Genomic DNA, 22483 nt, shown 5'->3' with positions numbered 1-22483 from the left:
AAGTCTCCCTGAGCCTGTAACACGGATCTGCTGCATCACTTTTGCGAGAATTTAAAATTAAATGTGGCGGAAGTTATTCCGTGCAGTAAGCCTACCAAGGCACGCTAAACGACGCAAAATGCCCCGTGTCAGCCAGCGTTCTCCTGATGATGTGTGTTTGTTCTCTCTCCCCGTAACTACTCCTACACCTTCACCGGACTCGGACGTCGGTCATGCCCGTGGATAAACGTAACCTCAACCCGGCAGTCATGGCCATCCAGGCCAGAAAGAGGAGGCCGAAGGGGAAGAAAGACAAAACGGGTCACCATCGGAGGTAAGCGGGGCGGCGTCGGTAAGGGACTGCGCGACGTAGTGAGAGTGGAGGTGAGGGGTTTGTTTGTTCGCCGGGGTTTGGCTTGTTGACAGCGGGTCCCCCTCTGTGTGACGCCGGCGCTGCTGCCGGTGCGTCGGCGGGGTAGACTGTGCGCACATATGGCTAAAGGCGTGTGTTTCCGTCCCACAGACAGGCTGCTGTACAGCATGAGAAGTTGCCATTTATGCTACAGGACCCAGACTGGGTCTCAGGAGGATAAGGTCCACACATGGCTGCCTAGCTACTGTTTCCAGCAACTGTTGCAACCACAGCTCTTCGGTTATTGCCTGTTCAGGGGTGATGATTGATTTATTTTGGACTGAGGACTGCAAAATCTCTAACAGATTTTGACAGGTCGTCCCCTTGTCCCCCATGAAGTAGTAGTAGTAGCAGCAGCAGCTTCACCAGACGGATGAGTAAATCACTGAAGCTTATTTATGAATCTCTCACATGGTGTCTGATTATGTAACTTTTCTTGAATCTGTTAGAGCGTTGTTCCCTGGTGGTTGTGTGTGTCTGCGTGTGTGTGTGAGAGAGAGAGAGTGTGTTGCTTTGGTTGTTCTGGGCGGTCTTACAGGGACGATGCACAGTTATTTCAGCATGATTTGCCCGGTGTAAGTGTTTGCAGGCAGCGGGATGGCGAATACGAGCAGCGCAGTGGCTCTTTAAAGTGCATGAGAATTGGAGTAGAGGCAGAGAAGAGAGATGGGGCTTATTTCATGGCATGATGCTATTGGACCGACGTCAGCAGCAGACGAAGAAGGCATCAGTTAGGTGATACCAACCATGCGACCACCCTAGGGGGCTGCTGGGTACCAGCCAGGTGCTGGAATGTACTGGAATTCCACCTGCACATTGAAACACAGATCTAACACACGGGTGCAAAAATGTCTGCACCTAAATCAAGTTATTCCAATATAACATGAAAACATTTTGCTATATCTGTGGTTAAATTTTATAAATATCAAAAACTTAAGTAGCGCCCCTGGTGTCTTGTTTATTCTCCGACTGATGTCTAGTGTATGATGGGATACACAACAGGTCTGAAACCGTTTTTATTTAGTTTTTTATTAATCTCCTCGTTGTGGAAAAAAGGAGAAAGTTAATCTAAAAAATCATAGGCAATGATTCTGACAGTCCCAAATTGTAGCCATTGTTCAAGCAAAACGAACAGAAAATTGCCTGATATTTCTTTTTTTTTAATATCTTAAAATAATTGTCTTTGGGTTTAAGCTGCTGGTTGAAAAAACAAGACATTTCCAGACATCACAGAAGCTGTGAGGGGCACAGTTTATTTTTTTATAGTGTTTTGATGCACCTTAATTTGCTACATTTTTTAATACATTAAAACAACTCCTTATTAGCAGATATATATATAAATATACATAAATATATATATATATATATATATATATATATATATATATATATACACACACACACACATATATATATATATATATATATATAATTATTATAATCGCGGTTCTTTGTAAAAACCAGGTAATGTAGAAAAACATCTGTCCCAATTTCTTAGGCAAAGTTAAGAATTTTATTGACCATGTTATGAAACTTCAACTTCACCACACAGTTAAGACAAACCCCCACTATTTATGGTTACATACAAAACAAAATTTCAAGTGACAAAAACATGACATTTTAACTTAAAAACATAAAATATTGTGCGAGAGAATACATAGGTGAGAAATGCTTGGTCAGCAGCAGAGCCACAGACACTCAGGTTGACTAATTGAACTGGAATCTGTAGCAAAGTAACGTTCGTACAGTTACTCTAACTGTAGGCTCTGTGTGATTATTTTATCTTTTACATTGCAGCATATATACTATATATACGCTGGATAAAGAGTTAGTTTATCTAAAAGATAAATTAAATTCTATCTTTTTTAAATGCCTTTGTAACTGTAGTGCCAGCCCCATGGCAGGGCGGCTTGAGGTGCATATTTTGAAATTATTCCATGAGGGATTTTGATAATAGCCCATCTAATCTAATCACTTTAAAGTGATCACTTTAAAGTACTGTTAAAAATGATAATTTTTAAAAATTATCATTTTTAACAGCATGTCATGAAAATGTCTTTACTTGACTTTCTTGGCATTTTCGCCATGGGCGTGTGACGTGTCTATGCTTGTTAAAGATGGAATCAAGCTGGTGACAGTGTGTATGCACTTTAAGCACTTGGTTGTCAGGACACCCCAAAGAATTGCCTATTGGCGGTTATTGAATAAATGCGACCAGAGTAACATGAATTTCTTGTTTGAGCAATAAGATACATGTTGCAAGGGCCTCACTTTAAGCTAAGAAGAGTGACTTTCACTTGTGGTCACATGCTTGATGCTTAGAGAAGGACTTAGTGATGCTTCATTGATCATTTATATTAAAGCCTTATATATATATTATAAATTCTTAAACATTGATTTTATAGTCTTCCAACCTTTGGTAATAGCACAGGAAATGACCAACAATCTAATATGTTTATAAACCACAACAATATAAATAGACATGGAATAACAGGAAATCAGCTGAAAGGAAACGCTGCTGCAAGACATTTTGCTGCTGTCATGTACTACAACTATGACTACTACTAAGTACTACTGTAGTACTACACTGACAAGTGCAGTCAATGAAGATGCTTAGAAAGCGAGGGCAAATAAAATCAGTGCTTTATTGTTTTTTGTTTTTTGCTTGACAAATTCCCAGCAAGAATTAGGGATGAAACATCAAACATCAAATGTTTAAGGGCAAATAATAGGCTAAAACTAACCAAATTTTAAATTGCATCAGCTAATGTTATGTTAATAGAGCTAGGCCCTGTCTCTAAACCATAGTTTATCTCTTAGATTTAAAAGCAGTTTTAAGTTAAACAGTTATCTGATCTGTAGTTATGCGAGTGAGAGTAACATCTAAAAGATTTTGTTTTATCTTTAGACCTTGGTCAGTGGTATGCATAGATTAGACATTTTAACATTTAATCCCAGAAGATTGTTGTCTTTGCCTCTTGGATCTAGTTTCTTTCTTTCTCACAGTAGTTTGACAGACAACAAATTCTTTCACAAACATACAACCCCAATTCCAAAAAAGTTGAGACGATGTGTAAACGTAAATAAAAATAGAATGTAATGATTTGCAAATCTTATCAACCCACATTTTATTCACAATAGACCATAAACAACTGAGATATTATTCTACCATTTCATGGAAAATGTTTGCTTATTTTGAATTTGATGGCAGCAACACATCTCAAAAACGTTGGAACAGGGGCAACAAAAGGCTGGAAAAGTAATTGCTGCAAATAAAAAATGAACGGAGGAGCATTTGATAACTAATTAACCAGCTTGTTATCAGCGGACAGTTCAAAAGTCTGCATCTCTGATGGCATGTGCATTAGTGCCTATGGCGTGGGCTTCTTACACATCTGGAAAGGCACCATCAAACATTCAGCACATCCTAAAACATAAAATCCGGCAACAACGGGACTGTTGGGCAGATAGAATCCTACATCAGACAAGAATGGGCCAACATTCCTCTCCTAAAAATCCAGAAACTGGTCTCCTCACGTTCCAGACATTTACAGACAGTTGTCAAAAGAAGAGGGGATGCTACACAATACTAAACATCACCCTGTTCCAACTTTTTTAAGATGTATTGCTGCCATCAAATTCTAAATGACCTAATATTTCCCATGAAATGGTAAAATGTCTCAGTTTCAACATCTGTTATGTTGTTAAGGTTCTGTTGTGAATAAAATATGATTAATGAGATTTCCAAATCATTGCATTGTGTTTTTATTTATGTTTTACACATCGCCCCAACTTTTTTTCGAATTGGGGTTGTACTTTCCAATAGAAAGTTCATTCTTAAGGGCTGTGACCTGCTTTGATCAAGAGTCGTGTCTGGCCCCAGATTAAGAGCTACACCCAGCTGAGACAGGTTTTGTGGTGTAAAACCACAACAGGCACAAACACAAATGGGTGTGTACACACCCCCCCACACACACAGAGAAGACTTAAAATTCAGAGCATTATGTACTGTATGAATAGCAGTGTCTGGGCTGTGTTCAGGTCAGGTCATTGCATTCATTGTCACCCGACTTTGATCTCGTCTGATTTAATCTGATTCAACTTCCCATGTTTGAACTCATTCATTCGCACAAACAAACACATGAATACATGCACACATGTACAAAAAATTCCCAGAGTCAAGACAAGCCCCCCAGTCCTCACTCTCCGACCTCGCTCTGTCAGGCCAACAGAATGGTGTCATGCTGAGAACTAATAGAAACACATGGTTTGTGTGAGTGTGATTTCTAATAAGGGCCCTGCTTAGTATCTGGCAGCTTCTTCTGGATGCCAAGTTGATGCTTCCACAGAAGAAGCTTGATCAGGAATGGCCTTTGTGGAAGGATGGCAGACAAGAAACCCCTTTTTTTCAAAGGGGAAAGGGGTGAAAAGGATAAGATGTAAATGCTCACAAAGATTGGTGGAAAGATCAGTGGGAAATAGTATTTAGGATTAATTAATCAAGGTTTGAAATCAAACCTTTTGAATCAAGTCATTGACAAAATGCGAGATAGAGGGTTGGAGAGAGTTAAAGTATGAGTGCTTGCAGCCTTCAGTGAAAAATATTGGAGGGTCTGTCATGGTTCGGGGCTGCATTTCTGCCAGTGGTTTTGTTCGATATTGTCTGAATTGATGGGATCATGAATGCTGAAGACAGATTTGTTTTTCATTGTGCCATTCCTTCTGGAAAGGTACTGATGGTGAATGTAGTGATGCAGTGAAAATACATAAACAAACATCAGATTAAACACTGACTGTCACAGACTGGCCTCCCCAGAGTCCAGACTTGAATACCAGAGTGGCAGTATGTGATGACCTAGACAGAGAAAGACTTAAAAGACACTCAAGGTCTAAAGAAGAACTCTGAAGAAAAATTGGTAGATTATATTGTACCAGAAGATTCCTTAAAAAAACTTCAGGACTTCAAGTCTCCTCAAAGAATCAAGATGTGCTGTGCAAATGTGCAAAGTTCTAGTACAGAATGATGGATGGTTGTGCTATGGACCATTTTATCAGTTACCATGGAAGTTAGGGGTATAAAATGTCAAATGTCAAACTATGAAGCCATTGACATCTACATTCCCTAAAAGCATCAGTGAGAAGTGGTGAATATGTTTATGGATATGTTATAATTTTGTGATTTTTAAATGTCACAGCTAAAATGCAAAGGTGACATTTTTGTGAGTGCATATCTGTGGACTGAAACATAAGATCTTTTAGAGCCATTTGTTGGTTACGTGCCCACACTGAGGAGACCCACCATTTGTGATTATCCGCTGTGACAGGGGGCGGAAGTAAAATGCATTGTCACAGCTGTGATGAGCAGCAGACTTAGTCTTTTTGTCTTTTCATAATTGATGTTTAAATTGAATTTTAAACACATTTTTAAAGTTGCATTAAAAATGCATGTGTCATCGGGTTGCATTTCTTTTTAATAGCCTACATTTAAGTGGTAAAATGATTCTAGCCTACATGATGATTGTAATGATTGTCACTTCACAGGACATTACAATACTTCAGACATCTGGATAGCAGAAATATATATTTACCTTGCAGTTTCTGATGCTTGTTAACAGGGGGTACTTTATTTCCTATATTGTCTGGTTATATCTTAATATATAGACCTAGAAATAAATATAGATTGTCATTGCAACCATTTTTTGTTCATTTTCACTGCTAATTTATTAATTTGTGATTTAAAAAAATAGCAATATTAATAAAGGCTATATATAGATGCAGATAATATTTTGATGCTGACACACTGACTTAGTTTATACTGAATGTCAGTATTTTATATTGGGAATGATTGTTCAAGCATATTTTATTTGTTGCACACAGTTCCTCTTATTAGAGACTGACAGGCAGTATGATTCATCCCAACGCTGTCTTTCAGGTCAATTTCAATTTTCACAGCTAAAACAGAAAAAAAAAAAAAAAAAAAAAAAAGAAATTATATATACTTATATAAATTCTTTATATATATGTTGCTGATTCACCCAGAGCGAAACAACATCATTTGTATTGCCTTGATGATTAACATCATCTGCCTAAGTAGTGGATCAGTCACATGTTTCAGTGCAACCATTGAAAGTGCTCGACAGAGAGCATTTGCAAGTAAAGAAACCGATCTAGTACCCTTGAAGCTCTTGGAGTCTGGTTTTCAAGCTGTTTTTTTTTTTGTGTGTGTGTGTCTGCAAGGTCTGTAGGTGGAGTAGGAGGAGACGCTTTGAAATTTTTGTGTCCCCAAAAAAAGTTTACTTTAAAACACCGTCTCTTTCATCAGCTTTTGTTGTACTGTTTGAGTGTACATCTATGCCCACAGACAGTAACCTGATGATTTCAGTTTATTTCACCAACACAGTCGTTGTCGTTTCTGTTTGTGTGGCTAACCTGGCCTTTTTTTCTCTGTGTTTGAGTGATTCAAACGTGTATGAAAGAGACATACCAGATTGGACAGTGTATTAAACTTCTTACTAATATAGTTTGACCCAGGAAAATGAACATAAATCCAAAGTGTTGTGTATGGTCCAACAGATTTGAACTAATATTATGGCTTTTGTGTTAGCATTGTCAAATTTTCTTTCCTATGGCATCTCTCATACCAGTCAGCTGCTTGTTCTTTAAAGGACTTTAACCACTGATTCTTATGCCTCCCTGCTGGCGATAGCCTTAGCCAGGGGCATTGTGTTTTCGGGTTGTCCGTTCCATTCATGTGAACACTATCTAAATATATGAATTAGCTTGGGAATTTCTTTAAACATCCAGTTGGCGTCAAGGATGAGAAGATTACATTTGGGTGGTCAAAGTTTTGTCTAACACTGAAAAAAAATACATAACATATAGAGTTAATTACAAAATAAAAGAAACAGTAGCGTCTCATCCCTCATTTTTAAAAATTACCAGTCTTTAAATTAATCAGGTAACAAAAATAACTAATAATTTGTTTGTTGTTGCTCAAATAATGAAGGAATCAATGCACCATTTCAACTCTACTTCCTTTTTTTCTTGCCATGTGTTAATGGACTAAATAAAACTCTTTGGCTAATATATGTTAGCCGACAATATAAGGGTTAAAAGAAAAACAATGAAAACAACGAAAGTTTTTTGCAAGGTGCTGTAGAAACCACACAACAGAGTAGTGATATTTTTTCTAACAGGATGTGATGGTTCATAGCTTTTACGACTTCACATTTATTTGTCTCACTTTATCATCTTTTCATTTATTACGTTTTGGGCTGTCATCTAGAATAGATGGACCACTGTGTCTTTTGTTGTGCACGTTGCCATAGAAACACTGGCTGCATGACTCTATTTGACCAGTAGCAATAATAACAGAGCAAGTCCTAGTCACCATGATTACAGGCGCAGCAGTGATGCAGTAGTTTGGAGTCAGGGCAGCATTACCTTTTGTAAAACTGCAAATGTGTGTTGTTTTCTATAGTCAATAGTACAGATACATGTAACTTAAAGAGGTAACTGCCTGGCTGTTAACTGGCATCTCTCTAACAGTACCTTTTTGACATGGTATAGACCCAACAGTCAAGCCCTGATTAAAGGTTAGTTGCACATTTTAGACTTTAGACTAGACTTGTATGTGTCCTTGATTAAATAGCTCTGGATCAGCATAACAAAACATCAACACCTGTGCAATAACATTTAGTAAAAGTGAGTCTAAATGCTAATATCCTTCTCTGGGTATATATCTGTCAGCTTTTGGTGCCCTTCATAGCACTATAGACCCTTCTGCATGTAACGAGCTGACTCTAACCTGACTAATGCTCCCACACAGTGCACTGTAAAGTGCATTGATTTTCTTTGGGGGTTCTGCCCAGCTCATAGTATTTGACTAAAGATGAGAGCAAGCAGCCGGTTGGAGCGATGTGCAGAAATCGGACGGGGTTTATTCAGGCAGCGAGCTGATGCTGCAGTTTATCACCATTTAAATTCTTACTGTGGTTTGACTGATTTGTATACACAAATATACATTATACAAAAAAATGTACCACACGCATACAACCACCATGACTTGTTATTGTAAATATTCGCTTACAGACTCCCTCTAGGTCCTTTGTGTTTCTTACTATATTTTCCTTATTTCTTTAATAGTTTTATTTTGATAGTGATGGGAGATGACAAGGAACAAGAGAGATGGATGCTTCATGGTTGGCCACAAACCATAGCTGCACATTTTCACACTTTACTCTAAGCTGAGATAACCATCTGCTGCAACCATCTTTAAAATTAAATGGTGTTGATCTTGTCACTTAAGTTTCATCAACAAAATGAATAAAAATGATCAGCAAAGTTTTGAAATATTGATTTTAGACAGGTTCTTGGCAGCCGAATGTATGTACTGTGTGTGTAATAAATTATCCTTTATTGATTACTGAATAGTATGGAAGAGGTCCTAATTGGCTCCTCTATTAATCCATTTAAAGGTTTCCCAGGTTCCAGCTCTCTGTGGATGAAAAAAATGAGTGGCCATGTGCTTTACAGCTGATCAGATGTGCTAGTTTAAGGCTGGATGGTGTGATGAGCAGTAAGCAATACATCATATACTGTTGACATGGGGAAGAAAGATTCATTCTTTGGCAAGCAGATTTGCACGGCTCAGTAAATATTGCTTCCTTCATCAATACTGCAGCCTGGCTGGATGGAGCTAGTGTTGGGTGATGAGAGCTGTGCATGTGAGCTGCATGCAGAGAGAGGTAGAGAGGGAGATGAAAAGGGGGAAAGAGAAATAGTGAGTAGCATGCTGAAAGCTACAGGGGTGGAGTAGATATAAAGAGAAGGGCTAAAAGGAAGGGAGGAGTGTGAAATGGAGAGTTTGCATATGAGTGAGCATGTGTTTGGCCAACTAATAGAAACAGGAAAGCTGGGGATAGAGAGAAAGGGCCAAGGAAAGTTGAGGGAGAGAATTATTGGATGCCACAGGGCAGCTGAAGGCAGGAACAGAGGGTTTGCAAAAACTGCTGTGTTAGACACACGAGGTTTAAGCACATAGGTTGCTGAATGGAGAGTCAGACCAAAGTGCTCTAAATGTCCAGTTGCATACAAATATGACTCATACACACTGTTGCAGGTTTATGTTTGATTTTTGTTATATTATTTAATTTGAGTCAGAATTGTGTCCTTTGAAAGGTGTCACACAGGTCAGACCTGAACGACAACAATTTATCGCCTACATTTACTTAAAGCAGGGAAGAATTTTATTTATTTAAGGAGTTCAGTGTCAGAGCAACGGGAAGAGCAATCCACACCCACTGCTAGTAGAGTCAGGATTGCGAGGTGAAACCAATTTCACATCAGCCTGCGACTCTAGAATTTATAGCGACAGATGAATTAATCACCTGCTACTTATCAAAGCCAGTGCGGGTGTCAGGTGTTTGGAAGAACTGCAAATTTCAGTTAAAATCCCAGTAAAATCACAACACAATTTTCTTTATTTTTTATTTTTGGCCCAAGTTGGGAATGTGTAGAGCTTTTACTTTAAAAAAGCTGACAAGGCCAAAGACGGGTAACAATTTACACATTTACACCAGTGAACATAAGTTTGAGTTGACTCTGTATTTACTTTTGTTTGGTTTCTGTAAACTCCCTACTCTTTCAGCTGTAAATTATCCACTATGTTCACCAGTTAACCTCTAACTCTGTCTGTCAGAAATTTAATTCTTTCTAGTATACTGTGGGTTTATCAGCACTTTTACACTGCTGGGGCTGAGGCGATAAGAGCGTTGAGCCTGAGCCAAAAACAATAAAGTTGTGAGCCGTAAAATCAAAATTATTAGCTCAAAAACGCTAAACACTCTGTAGAAGTGAGAGAAACAGACCCAGGTGTTGGTTCTTCACAGAAAAAGAAAACCCTGGAAAAACACTTTGTCATATTATGCATATTTGTCTTATCCACTGTAAATGTAAAAATGCTGAAGAGTGGAGTTTTAATTAAATGGAATGTTGTGTCATAAAAATGTATATCGATGATGATTTATATTAATAAATACCTTAATATGGTAGAAAACTGAAATGAGAATTGTGGAAGGAATACTGAAAAGCATTTAAATTTGTTTTAACTTATCGGTTGTATTCCTGAGGTTTTTTTCCTAAAATCTGGGAATAGACCTGAGCTTTTTGGATTTAGACTCACACTAAATCCAAAAGAGGGATTGGCCAAGGCTCTTTCAAATCATTCATTGTTGTACTGAACTGAATAGTAATATGATATTAGCTGCTTCCTTTGTGGTGTCTGAGTGGTAATGGTATTCTCCCTGGTGGCCACAGTGCCAGTATTATTGCTGGCTGACTGGCTAATTGAATCTATGAGTACACCATCCTAGTAGAAGTAGGGTCTCCTGAAGAAAAGCTGTCAATTCATAAAAGCCGTTATGAGGGGTGCTGGTTTTTTGAGCCTCCAGGTTGTGTATGGGCTGTGTACATAAATAAGTGTAAAGCTGAGTGGTTGTTTTCTCTGTTACTGTGCAACAGCAACTACTAGAATTTGTCTGTTACATGAATTTCTCCTTATATCCACTTGTCTATTAGATTGTTCTTGGCGCTTACAATGTGGATTTTTCACTAGATTTTGCTGTCTTTTTTTATTTTATTAGATTTTAGTTTGACTTAGAAATCCTCAACAAGCTTGAATTTCCTATCTGCTTTGCCAGAACGTTATCCTGAAAAGCACAGGATCAGAGCAAATCTGCCAAGTCCATGAGAGTGGACAAGGAGGCAGAACAAGAGTGAACCGAGGGGATTCCCATGTTCTGTGTGTGTGTGTGTGTTTGTGTATGTGGTCCAAATAGGATTTGTTCAGCAAAGACAAGAAACATGGATTTGTGCCTCACATGTAAAGCTTCTGAAGTGCAGTCCAGTCCTCCTGCACTTGCAGGCCAGTGTGTAACCACATGAGGCGGAGGGGAAGATATTAGTAGGGCATGTAATTCTGTGAGGGCAGGAGCTTATCACAGTCAGGGAGGCTGGAGTCTGCACACAGTCACTCTCCACTGCCACCTTCTGGTCAACTGTGAAGAAGGAATTTCAATCATGTGGTTGCTTTTCTTATGTGCGTTTAACATTTAAAAATCCTCCTTTCTCAGCACCTCACACAAACTATCTTTTTACAACAAAGTAATGAGGCCAAAAACTGATCTACTGTTGGCAGCTTTATTTCCTCTTTTCATCAAATGTTGCTATTTGGGTGTTTCTCTGTCTCATGGTGAAATGTGCCATTACACCCTACAGCCGAAGCACAGTTCTGTATTCTTTGTAGTTATAAACGATTTTACTGCATTTCAGTGCAATTTTCCTGCAAATTGGCAGATTACTGAAGTTGGGCCATGGTCCAAAGCATCTGATATTAACACCATATTTCTAATTTAATGAGGTCAGATAAAAGACACAAAATGACAACTGACATATACGACAAATATAAAAAGAAAAAAAAATGACCAATATGAAATGTCTACAGACAAGCTCAAAAGACGAGGAAAAATTGGTGTGGGGCTCCTTCCCTGACTGTTCTTATAATCGTTCATGGTTTTCAGAGGCATATAATTGTTTAGGTTCCCTGGCCTCTATGAAGGTTAAATATAATAATTATGTGCACAGAATTGGTCAGACTTCTCTCCCTTATCAGTCCTGTCTAGCATCTGCAGATCTGTCACTCATGTTGGATATTGCAACCTCAATAAATCAGGATAGGACAGCCAGCATGCAGCCATGTCTGCAAAATTATTGCTATAGTTATAATAGGAGGTGATAAGCAAATCTGCATTTTTAGTAACTTTTATCTATTTCAGAATCAATAAAAATGCTGTATTACAGCAAGGAAGACAAAAAAAAAAAGGTTTTTGGCAAACGGATTCTAGAAGTGTGCAGTGTGTACTTTTAGTAAACCATGATCCTCTGGATGACTTAATGCTAAGTTTTTAAAAAAACGATTCAGCTCTTTCCGTTGCTTCTTTCTGCTTGGTTAATAGCTTTTGCGCAAATAAGCTACCAGCATTGATTTAAAGTAATTGCCTCCTTCAAAACTGGTTAAACACCAACTCAAAGCCCAGTGGAAAATGTAAATACAGTCTCAGTGAAAGGAAACTGTAGCGTGTGTTACAATGCCGAGATGCTGTTCATGATGTCAGTGTGCTTAAACATTTCCACCACTTACTTACTGATAATTACAGATAATACTATGAAGGCAGACACAGGTACCACACGGCTGAATCAATACTCATTCCTCTGGTATCGAATTGCTGCTGGCAGCTATAATCGCTGCTTCTCCTGTTTGCAGTCTAGCCACAAGGTATTTGTTTGTCTCAGTATCTCCACAGCACACTAACCCAGATCTCTGGAGAGAGTGTGTACATGCTCTGTGTATGTGTGTGTCCTTGCTGTCCGTGCATAAGCTCCTTTCTATCAAAGCTGCTTCTGCCATTGTAAACACTGAGCAGTCTGGTGTCCTCATTTAGCTTTGCCTTGAAAGTCTTGTTAGATCCAGAAGCCTCAAAGTTTATGGCTGAAATGCTGAAATGCAAGTTTGACAGCACTTTTTTCTAGATTGCACTCAATTAATTAAATGTCAAATAGCTTTATGCTTCCCAAATCTGTAAAAAAAAAAAAAAAAAAGTGAAGTTGCATGTTTAAATTGACCTCTAAATGTCAACACAAAAAATCCTAGTAGTTTTACAGGAAGTCATGCTGTAGTGTAGCATTTATTTAGTGCTACATGCAGAATTTATCACCAAAAATGTGATGTGATGTCTGCATGTCTGCATAACCACAGGAAATTAAACATCCCCAAGTCTGCGTGTTAGGGGTATTTTCTGTTCAGCTTGAATCAATATAGCATAGTTGTATTTAGTTATATTTAGGCCACAAACCTAATTGTAGCCTTGTGTATTTTATTTTATTTTTTGCAATTGTTAACACTTACTTTAGTTTATGCAAAATTACCAGCACTCTAAGATATACAATTCAAATGTTAGGCAAACCTAGAGTAGCCAGTACCTGGTAATTGTCACATGCTAGCGTTCACTTTGTGAGCATGTTAATGTGCTGATGAAGATATTGCACTTAGAATCCTCTGTCTAAGTACAGCTTAACAGAACCACAGTTATTGATCTAACATTTGCATGGGGTTTTAAACTTGTGGGTCGCCATAGGGATTTGGTAATGATGGGAATTCTCAAGGGCCCTAAAAAAATAAATTAATAAATTCCTGTCATTTACAGGTTTCTCAAATAATGGTGGTTGGTTATTGCCGAGTGGGTTTTAGTCTCATATTTAAGTCAGTCTTATTTAATGTTTTTCCAATTTTGAGACATATTTTTCCAGTCTGGATTTGTCGTTTGGCTGTTTTTTTTGGTGCAACTCCTGTTTAACCTCATATAGCTCCACGTGAAGGCTGTAATCTTACATTTAGTCTCAAAGAGACATTAAAACCGCTAGTCTCCATCTATTTTCAGGGACATTACAGCAGCAGTCCTGCTAAGTGAATTATCACATTCATTGTTTTTTCATGACGCTTGTGGGTGACCACAGGCCTGCTTGCACTCTATGATGCTTCAGAGCTTTTATCGCAGTACCCTAAAAACATAGGGCATTCAAACACCCTCATCTTGTGGGGAAGAGTTTTTTCTTTTTTCTTTTTTTTTGCTCCCCATGCATTATGACAGTAGGAAAGAGCACCTTATTTTTCTGTTTATCCTTGTTTGGCCTCGGAAAGTGCTGTTTTTATACTTCCCCCAGTGGCCTGTATCCCAATATGAATGCATTGGATCAGGTGAAGAGTTTGTGTGCAGGTTTGAGTCTCAGGAGTGTAATATTTGTTCTGTCCAATAGAGGGGATCCATGTCCCAGTATTTTGTCTCTGTTGAAAGGAGTCTTTGTAGTTACTGCTCTATGCCCCTGTTGTATGTCATGCTGGGAATGACTAAATGCCTTACCTCAGAGCTAATGTTTATCTTTTAAAAAATCTCTTTGTATTTTATATCTTTATATAATGGACACAAGACTCGCTGCTTTACATGACAGTCCAGACCACTCATATATAAATGCATTTGTTGCTTTCCAATATGTAGGGTCAAATAAAGGTCAAAGGTTATTGATTATAGTTTTTGACAAATCTAGAGCGTTTGTGTGTGATTCGCACACAGTTCTTCTTAAACCACAATTCATGAGATTTGCAACGATTTCAAAAGCTTTTGTAAAATAGTACCCGATATTCTAAATTTGCTTTAAAAAGACAGTTGATCACCTTTATCTCGGTGTAGTGTTGGTATTGGACATGTCCTGTTCTCCATTAGTGAGGTGAATGGACATTTAAAAACATGAAGTCAGCAGTTTTGTTGGTGAGCTTTGTATTAAGTGTGTGACAAAATCCATTTAAACATGTCAGTGTGGTGCAGCAGCTGGGGTCAGAGTGCACGAAGAGAGGCAAGAGGTCACTCATTCAATTAAATGCACCACTTAGCTAATGAGCTCCCACTCACATGCACACACACACTCTCAGAGGACCAGGTGGAGCTGTTAGTAAGCTATAATCTGGCTAGTTTGTGATATAACGTTTGAGTAAACTGAATATTTCCCCCTCCTCCCTTTACTGTTTTTGCCCACTTACTACGCATACGCACTTGCTTGAACTTGCAGAGTGAAACATACTGCTGTGGAGTGCATTCCATGGGCTAATGAGGCACACAAAGTGCAAGCTGCTTACCTATGTACGAATTCCGAGCATTTGTTTGTTTGTGTGTGATGGGAAAGATTATGCTTTTTCCCACTTAACTGAAAGAAAGAGATGCGATGGGATGTGAGGAAGAGACTGGAACGGTTCCCAGCCCATGACTAATCCAGATGTTCAGTAAATGTCGGCAGATACACATGGTGTAATTAATAGCATGATGAATGGCTGCTTTGCATATTTCTGAGCCAGGTCCAGGACATTGGCATTGTGCAGGTTTGGTCCCCGTCATATTTAAGTGGGATAGAGCACTGATATGATCCCGTAACTGCTTAAGCCAGAAGTAACTTCTTAACAAACATTTATACATCCAACAGATACATAACAATGTTATCATTCATCTGCATTCACAATTGTGTCCAGTTGATGAAGTCCAGTAGTTGCTCTGTTTATGCTCTGTGTTTGGTCTCTCTCGAGGGGAATATTTGACTGTCTTAATGCTCTATTGCTGCATGCTCAACAGTTAGTTACGGTTTGTATGCCACTTGGTGCATAGCGTGTGTGTTTTAGGAACTCATTTGCTGAGACTGTTGCCTGCAGTTGCTAATAATGGTGTAATGAGAGCATCAACACAACAGTACTTGGGGTGTGGGGTAGATGATAATTCTCTGTATACGTTTGTCACTATGAGTGACCTCTGTGACATTGTAATTGTAACATCATTATTATTATTTTATTAGCTTATTTTAGCCACTTTAATTATATAGTTTCCATATTAGCTGTGATTAGAATTGGTTTTTTGCACATTTCTGTACATTGTTTGTGTGCTTTCAAGACTTGTTCTCTGATATGATCTTATGTGATTACCTCAGTATCTGTTTTCAGATATTGAGGTAAATAAAAAAATATTTCTTTACCATCTGTACTTATTTTGCTGGAACAGGACTGTCCACTGTGAAAAAGGCCTGTAGATTGTGGATAAATGGCAATAATGTTCAGTTCTGCATCAGGCTGGAGCTATTGTGAAAATAGATTACAGGCTGGCTGTGAAAGCCAGTTGTCAGCTAATGGTAGCAAATGAGTTTTCCATAAAATCCCTTCTAAAAATCATGCTATAACAGGAAAAAAAATCTGTGTTGACAGTCATTTGTAAAAATAGTCATGGATCTCTTTTAGTCACATAGCAGTAGAAAGTTCAGTGGATATAAGGGACAGCTTATAAAATAATAAGTTTGGGTTAGCTTGACTTACAATATATATTCCCTTTATGGATGGTTCACTTCCCATAATGTGAATCGGTTATTAAATAATAATGGTCCATATTATAGTTACCATAATTGCCAGATTTAGACACATTAGCGGTAATATCTGGGTCATTGTTAGAAGTTGGAAGCTTCATTATGCATTCAAATTCATTTGAACTAAAACTGACTTGACAACACTCACCAGAACCTCATTGTACATTTGGATTTGCAATCTTAAAAGTTCTCCTTCTGAGAAAAGTTTAAATTAACTTTCAAATTCAAAATTGCCTCCATAAGATTGTGTCTTAAATGAGAAATGCATACCCAAACAGTTCCCCACATACTCTTCAGTCCTGTCACGATCAGTTCTGCAGACACAGAAACAAATGCTTTTGCTGCTAAAATGTCATGCTCTCAAATGTCTCCTAGCAGGTTTTTAAATTTCTACAAACTGTATATTACTGGATGTTAACCATTATGCTCAGAATAATCGTTTAAATTTCCCCTAGCTTTTGCATACCATACATTGTGTGCTCTGTGTGTGTGTGTATGTGTGTGTGAGGGTGTGAGTGTGCACCAGTATGAATTAGTATGCTCCATTTGGAAGTCTGTAGCAGGAAAAAAAATTAAAATGCTCTAAGGCAGACCTGAGGCTATCAGTATGTCAATCAATCTGGACACTGACAACACACACACACACACACACACACACACACAAATACTAAAAGACAAGCCACTTTGTGAGTGTGTGTGGTCATGTGTGTGTGTTTCCTCTTGGGGGCAGTGTTTTCTCTGTAAACAGTGACAGGAAGGTTATAGACACAAAGAGTGACAGCATCTTGACACACACACACACTCACACAGAGCACACAATGTATTATGTACACATACTGTCTATGCACCTGCTCTGACATCTGTCTCTGCCTTCATTTGTGTGTTGGATTCACGTGTATGTTGAGGAACAGTTTGCAGTGGCACCTGTGCCTGTGTGTGAGTGCGTGTGTTTGCCTACGTAAACCCCTTCTCTCTTCCCAGCATCCAGCAGACATTGAGGAGAAGTAGGCCGCTTAAAGATAGCTCCTGGCAGCCTCAATACCGGGTCCCAAAATATATCTGCTCATGAGAGTCATCGTCTCCCTCCCCCTTTCTTATTCTTCTTTTGCTCCTTCTCTTTTTTTTTTTTTTTAAATAGAACGAGAATTAGGCTTTGAATGTGCAAATAAGAGCCTAGATTAAATATCCTGAGTTGTCCTGTAAGGGTGTGTGTGCGCACCTGTAAGCTTGCATTTTCTTCACGTTAATGAGCTATTGGATTTTGGGAGGCCCTAAATCTCACTTGGAAGTTCCCTCGATGGAATAGTGACATCAGGATTGTACCCCCACACCTATCAAAGTTAAGAAGGGTCCATTGAGAAGCTTTGTCACCCATGACTTCCCTTGCGCTCTCATTTAATGGAAAAGTGTGATGCATCATTTTAAATTTCCCCCTCCCAGTTGATTCTGATGCTTCAAATCAGGATATCTGCTATTATCAAGTACAGATGCAATACCAGTACAATCTTTTTATCAAATTTGAACTTTGTTTACCTTGTTACCTCAAATACAGTGGGGTTATGAAAGGTAACATTTTGCTTGGAATGCTGCTTTACTACAAGCCTTTTTGGAGCCTATCATGGCTACATTCTTCTTTTCCTTTGGGCTGTTCCCTTTCAGGCGTCACCACAGTGAATCGTGCCTCATCTAACCCTGTCCTCTGCATCCACTTCTCTCACACCAACTAACTTCATGTCCTCTCTCACTACATCCATAAATCTCCTTGAAACTAGTTGAAACTCAAAACTATTGGGATCCACTATCTTTATTCAGTATTTAATAGAACAGACATGTTGCTTCTGATTTTAATGTGACATATTTAAAATTGTACAACAAGGGTATAATCAGAAAAAATACGGGACTTTTGTAACACAAACTGCTTTTATAGCTCTATACATCTCCACTGGTAGGTTGTCTCATTCTTTTGAATGAAATAGTTTCAGCTCACTTTCAGCCACTGAAAGCCAAAGCCAAAAAAAGAAAATCTGTGTTAATAAAATATAAAATAACATATTTTTCTGTGTTTCAGATAATTAACTTAAATTTTTGGGTTTAGAATTACACCTTAACAATATTTAAATACAGAACTATTAAAACTCTATGCTGTCACCTTAGGTACCCAATGTACCAGAGTGGGAGAAAAAAACAACACACTAGCAAGATTGTGCTCATTTTACATATATGGTAAAAACTGTAAAATACAACACTAGGAGCAGAAAATGGCATTTTGTGCTCTGAATGTTTCTAAAACATAAGTCACCTACACTCTCTACTGTACCCGGAAGCATCAACAGCTTAACAACACACAGCAATGGTTGCAAACATCAACAATTTGTGTGTAGACATGGGGTAACTTTTTTTAATTGTCAAACCAACGTATTACTGAGGTAACAACCTTTCTTTGGTGTTATTTTATCGTCTTTGCTTATGGCTGCTATTACTTCCAACTTGTTGACCAGCAAAGGCAACACGTGCAAACCGTGATAGCTGACATTACTGTCATAACTCAAAAAATCTCCTTCTGAGTGACAGCAGAAGAAGATGTTGGATTTTTTTGTTTTATGGTACACCAAATGTTTTCTATTGGTGAAAGCTCTGGACTGCAGGCAGGCCAGTTCAGCACCCAGACTGTTCTCCTGCAAAGCCATGCTGTTGTGATGGATGCAGTATGTGATTTAGCATTGTCTTGCTGAAATATGCAAGGCCTTCCCTGAGAGGGACATCGTCTGGATGGGAGTATATGTTGCTCTAAAACTTTTATGTACTTTTCAACATTTATAGTGATGGTGCCTTTCCAGATGTGTAAGCTGTCCAGACCATAGGCACTAATGCAGAGATGCAGGCTTTTGAACTGTCGGCTGACAACAAGATGGATGGTCTCTCTCCTCTTTAGTCAGCAGGACACGATGGCCGTGGGTTCCAACAGATTAAAGTTTTGATTCAGCTGACCACAGGACAATTTTTCATTTTGCCTCAGACCATTTTAAATGAGATTTGGCCCAGAGAACACGGCAGCATTTCTGGATCGTGTTTGCTTCTTCTTTGCATAATACAGCTTTAACTTACATTTGTGGATTGCACAGTGAACCGTGTTCACATAGAATGATTTCTGGAAGTGTTACAGAGCCCATGCAGGGATGTCAAGTAGAGAACGATGTCTTATTTTTAACGCGGTGCTGGCTGGGGGCCCGAAGATCACAGTTTTAAGCTTCGGCCTTGTCCCTTGCGCACAGAGTTTCCTCCTGATTCTCTGAATCTTTAGATGACATTATATACTATAGATGGTGGGATCTTCAAATTGTTCCACATTTTTTTTGGCACAGTTTCTCACAGATTGGTGAACCACTAGCCATATTTACATTTGCTCCTTTTAAACCCAGTTATGTTACTGACCTGTTGCCAATTAACCTAATTAGTTGTCAAATGCTCCTACATTTCTTTTTGATTAGCGGCAATTACTTTCCCAGCCTTATTTTGCCCTCTTCCAACTATTTCAAAATTAGCTATGATCAGTATTCAATGATGCAGAACAGCACAATGAGTACTTCTCCCCATATAAATAGGCTGAATGACTCATTCTACGATACAAGACACCTGTGATAGTTATTCAAAGCAGTAGTGTGCTTGAAACACAACTACAATCTACTTATAGCTATTGAAATAATATTGTTCAGGCCAAAATGAGTAGGGCTTTGCACAGCTTCTAATCTAAAGGTATGCAAGTACCATTCTATCCACTTCATCATGTACTAAAGTGTGTCATTGTTGTTCATGTACAGGTTTATTGGGGCATTCGTTTTCCCAGAAGAGTCTTTGTGAACGTAGATGTTTTCTCTTGTTCATGAACTGGCGATTGGTCAGTTTTTTTGCGCTATTTGTGCTGTGAAACACCACAGTCCCACCCCCTCCTGTGACCCCAAAAAACTGGGTTTGGAAAATACATGAATAAAAAGCCGAGTGTGCCCTCTCATATTAGCTCAATATTCTTCCTGCTGTCTGGATGCGCTGAGTGCCAGTGTACTTTACCCCCCACTGGCCCACATCCACCGAGAATGAGGACAATGGTTTGGCTCAGAGACATGTGTGCCTAATGTAGTCCTTTTATGTGGGAAAGTGGAACTGTATGAAGAGAGTAGAAAAAAGGGATCATTGTGTTCCTGTTTTCTTACCGTCTCCATCTCTCAGGCATGTCCCGTGCGCCTGATAGCATCCAGAAATGGTTATGTTTTTTCTGCTTTAATTGATTCGACATTTTATTAACAAAGGACCCGCAGAAGCTGCTGAGGTTCAAGCTCAGTCGCCTCATTTTAGAGCTGGGTGATAATTGAGCATTAGAGTAAGACAAATTTTTGTGGTATTGTGTTATGTTGCCGTATTTCTTTCAATGCAAAATGATGATGATTTCCAGTACAGTTAAATTTAAAAACCAAACAAAAGCAGATATTGTCGTCTTTGTTTATGTATGTAATGCATAACAGCAGTAAACATCATGTGATGTTTAGTATATTTTTTATACTTAAGCTTGGGTATGATTATTTTAAGGCTATGTATTGAATCAAATGTACTACATTAAAGCTCCCATTGAGATAAGTGTTGTAATGTGGTTAATTTAATAAAGATACAAGTAAATATAAATTTGGCAGTGTAGTAATAAGACTTAACAAGACTTAACAAGTGTAGTAACAAGACTACAGAGTCTAGTGACTGTACTTATAATAAGTGCTAACCTCTGCATGCTATCAAGACCACATTGACACACAAGCTCACATTGTCTTCATTAATCAAGTGACTCAGCTGACTTGTTAGCATGCTAACATGTGCTAAAATAAAACAGTACAATCAGTACAACTGATACGCGTATGATGGGAGTAAAATTTTTTTTTTAAGTTAATTCAATAAATCAATAAAATACTGAGAAACACTAAGGGATCAGCAAAACAATTATATGTCCCCTTGAGTAGGACATAATGTGTTTCCTTTCCTATTTCTCTAAAACCCAACAAAGTTGAAGTCATGGTGGTGCTAGAGAAAAAGTCAGGGGATCACAAAAATCCACCAGATTGATCCTCTGAGCCACATCAATGTCTGTTCAAAATGCCTTGGCCATCAATTTAGTAGCTGTTGTGGTGGCCAAAAAGATGACTGACAGACAAACCGTCTTTGGCTAATAATCAGTTAAGAGTGTCAGTGTTTTGGTTTGTCCACCAAATTGACAAATAGGTGCCAAACAAGATTTTCAATAAAACTGATGGAATTTCCAGCAAATCCAATATTGCCATAAAGCAGTATTGCTAAATAATGTGCAATACCAAATGCAATGACCTAAAAAAATCTTTTTTGTCACAGTTTCCATCACTCACAATTCATACCCTTGCTGCGTATAACTATTAATGTTATTAAACAGCTTTGTGCATGTCACACCATCAGCTAATAATTTTGGCAATCCCTGACAGGTATTATAGAGAAGAATTTGATCCTACTGTGAAAATTGTGTACTGTACATCTTCATACTGTGCATTCCCTGGATGACTATTCCTTCAGTTACGTTTACCACAGGATGCTCCCTCCACCCCCTGCTGTGTATGTTCACAAGAGCACTCACATACACACATACTCACACACTCACGCCCACACACATGCCAGTATTGAGGTCAGATTGAGAGGTAGAGACAGACCCCCCATCATGGCACACCCTCTGGCTACCTCTCTGTGAGCGGTTCACTCGCGTAGAAGCAGGCCCATCTGCCTAGAGAGATGCCAATAGAATAGCGGTGGATGGGGATGGGTGCAGGAAAAAGGATGAGACACACATGGTTAAGCAGTGGCGTCCAAAAAAAGAAGTGGAAATGGGGTTTTACAGAAAAGGAGTTGTGGATGTGTGAGGAGAACAGTAGGGGAGAGTCAAGCAGATCTGTGTGGCGTTGCCCTGAGATACAGGATGTCGTAATAAGGCAGTTGGAAGAGAGAGCAAGAGAGAGAGTAAGGGCGGAACTAATTCGTAAGGGTAAAGGGGGAGGAGAGTGTGCTTCAAGGAGAACAGCATTT

At 38.7% G+C, this 22483-nt stretch overlaps 1 protein-coding gene across 9 annotated transcripts in view; it reads left to right on the top strand.

The window, feature by feature from the left end:
• Window positions 1-22483, top strand: part of srpk2 (SRSF protein kinase 2) — a 63110-nt gene that overhangs the window by 91 nt on the left and 40536 nt on the right. For 3 of the 9 annotated variants that reach the window (XM_067501417.1, XM_067501408.1, XM_067501409.1), the window contains exon 1: window positions 20-313. In XM_067501417.1, coding sequence (XP_067357518.1) covers window positions 213-313 — 101 coding nt within the window. In that variant the 5' untranslated portion in view covers window positions 20-212. Of the gene's footprint in view, window positions 1-18; window positions 314-22483 lie in introns of those variants that run through there. The other 6 variants (XM_067501412.1, XM_067501416.1, XM_067501411.1 and 3 more) reach the window with 5 other exon arrangements.

Source organism: Channa argus, chromosome 4, assembly GCF_033026475.1.
Source record: "Channa argus isolate prfri chromosome 4, Channa argus male v1.0, whole genome shotgun sequence".
Lineage (NCBI taxonomy): Eukaryota > Metazoa > Chordata > Actinopteri > Anabantiformes > Channidae > Channa > Channa argus.
The sequence above is the reverse complement of the archived record's forward strand: the minus strand, read 5'-3'. Positions and strand labels throughout refer to the sequence as shown.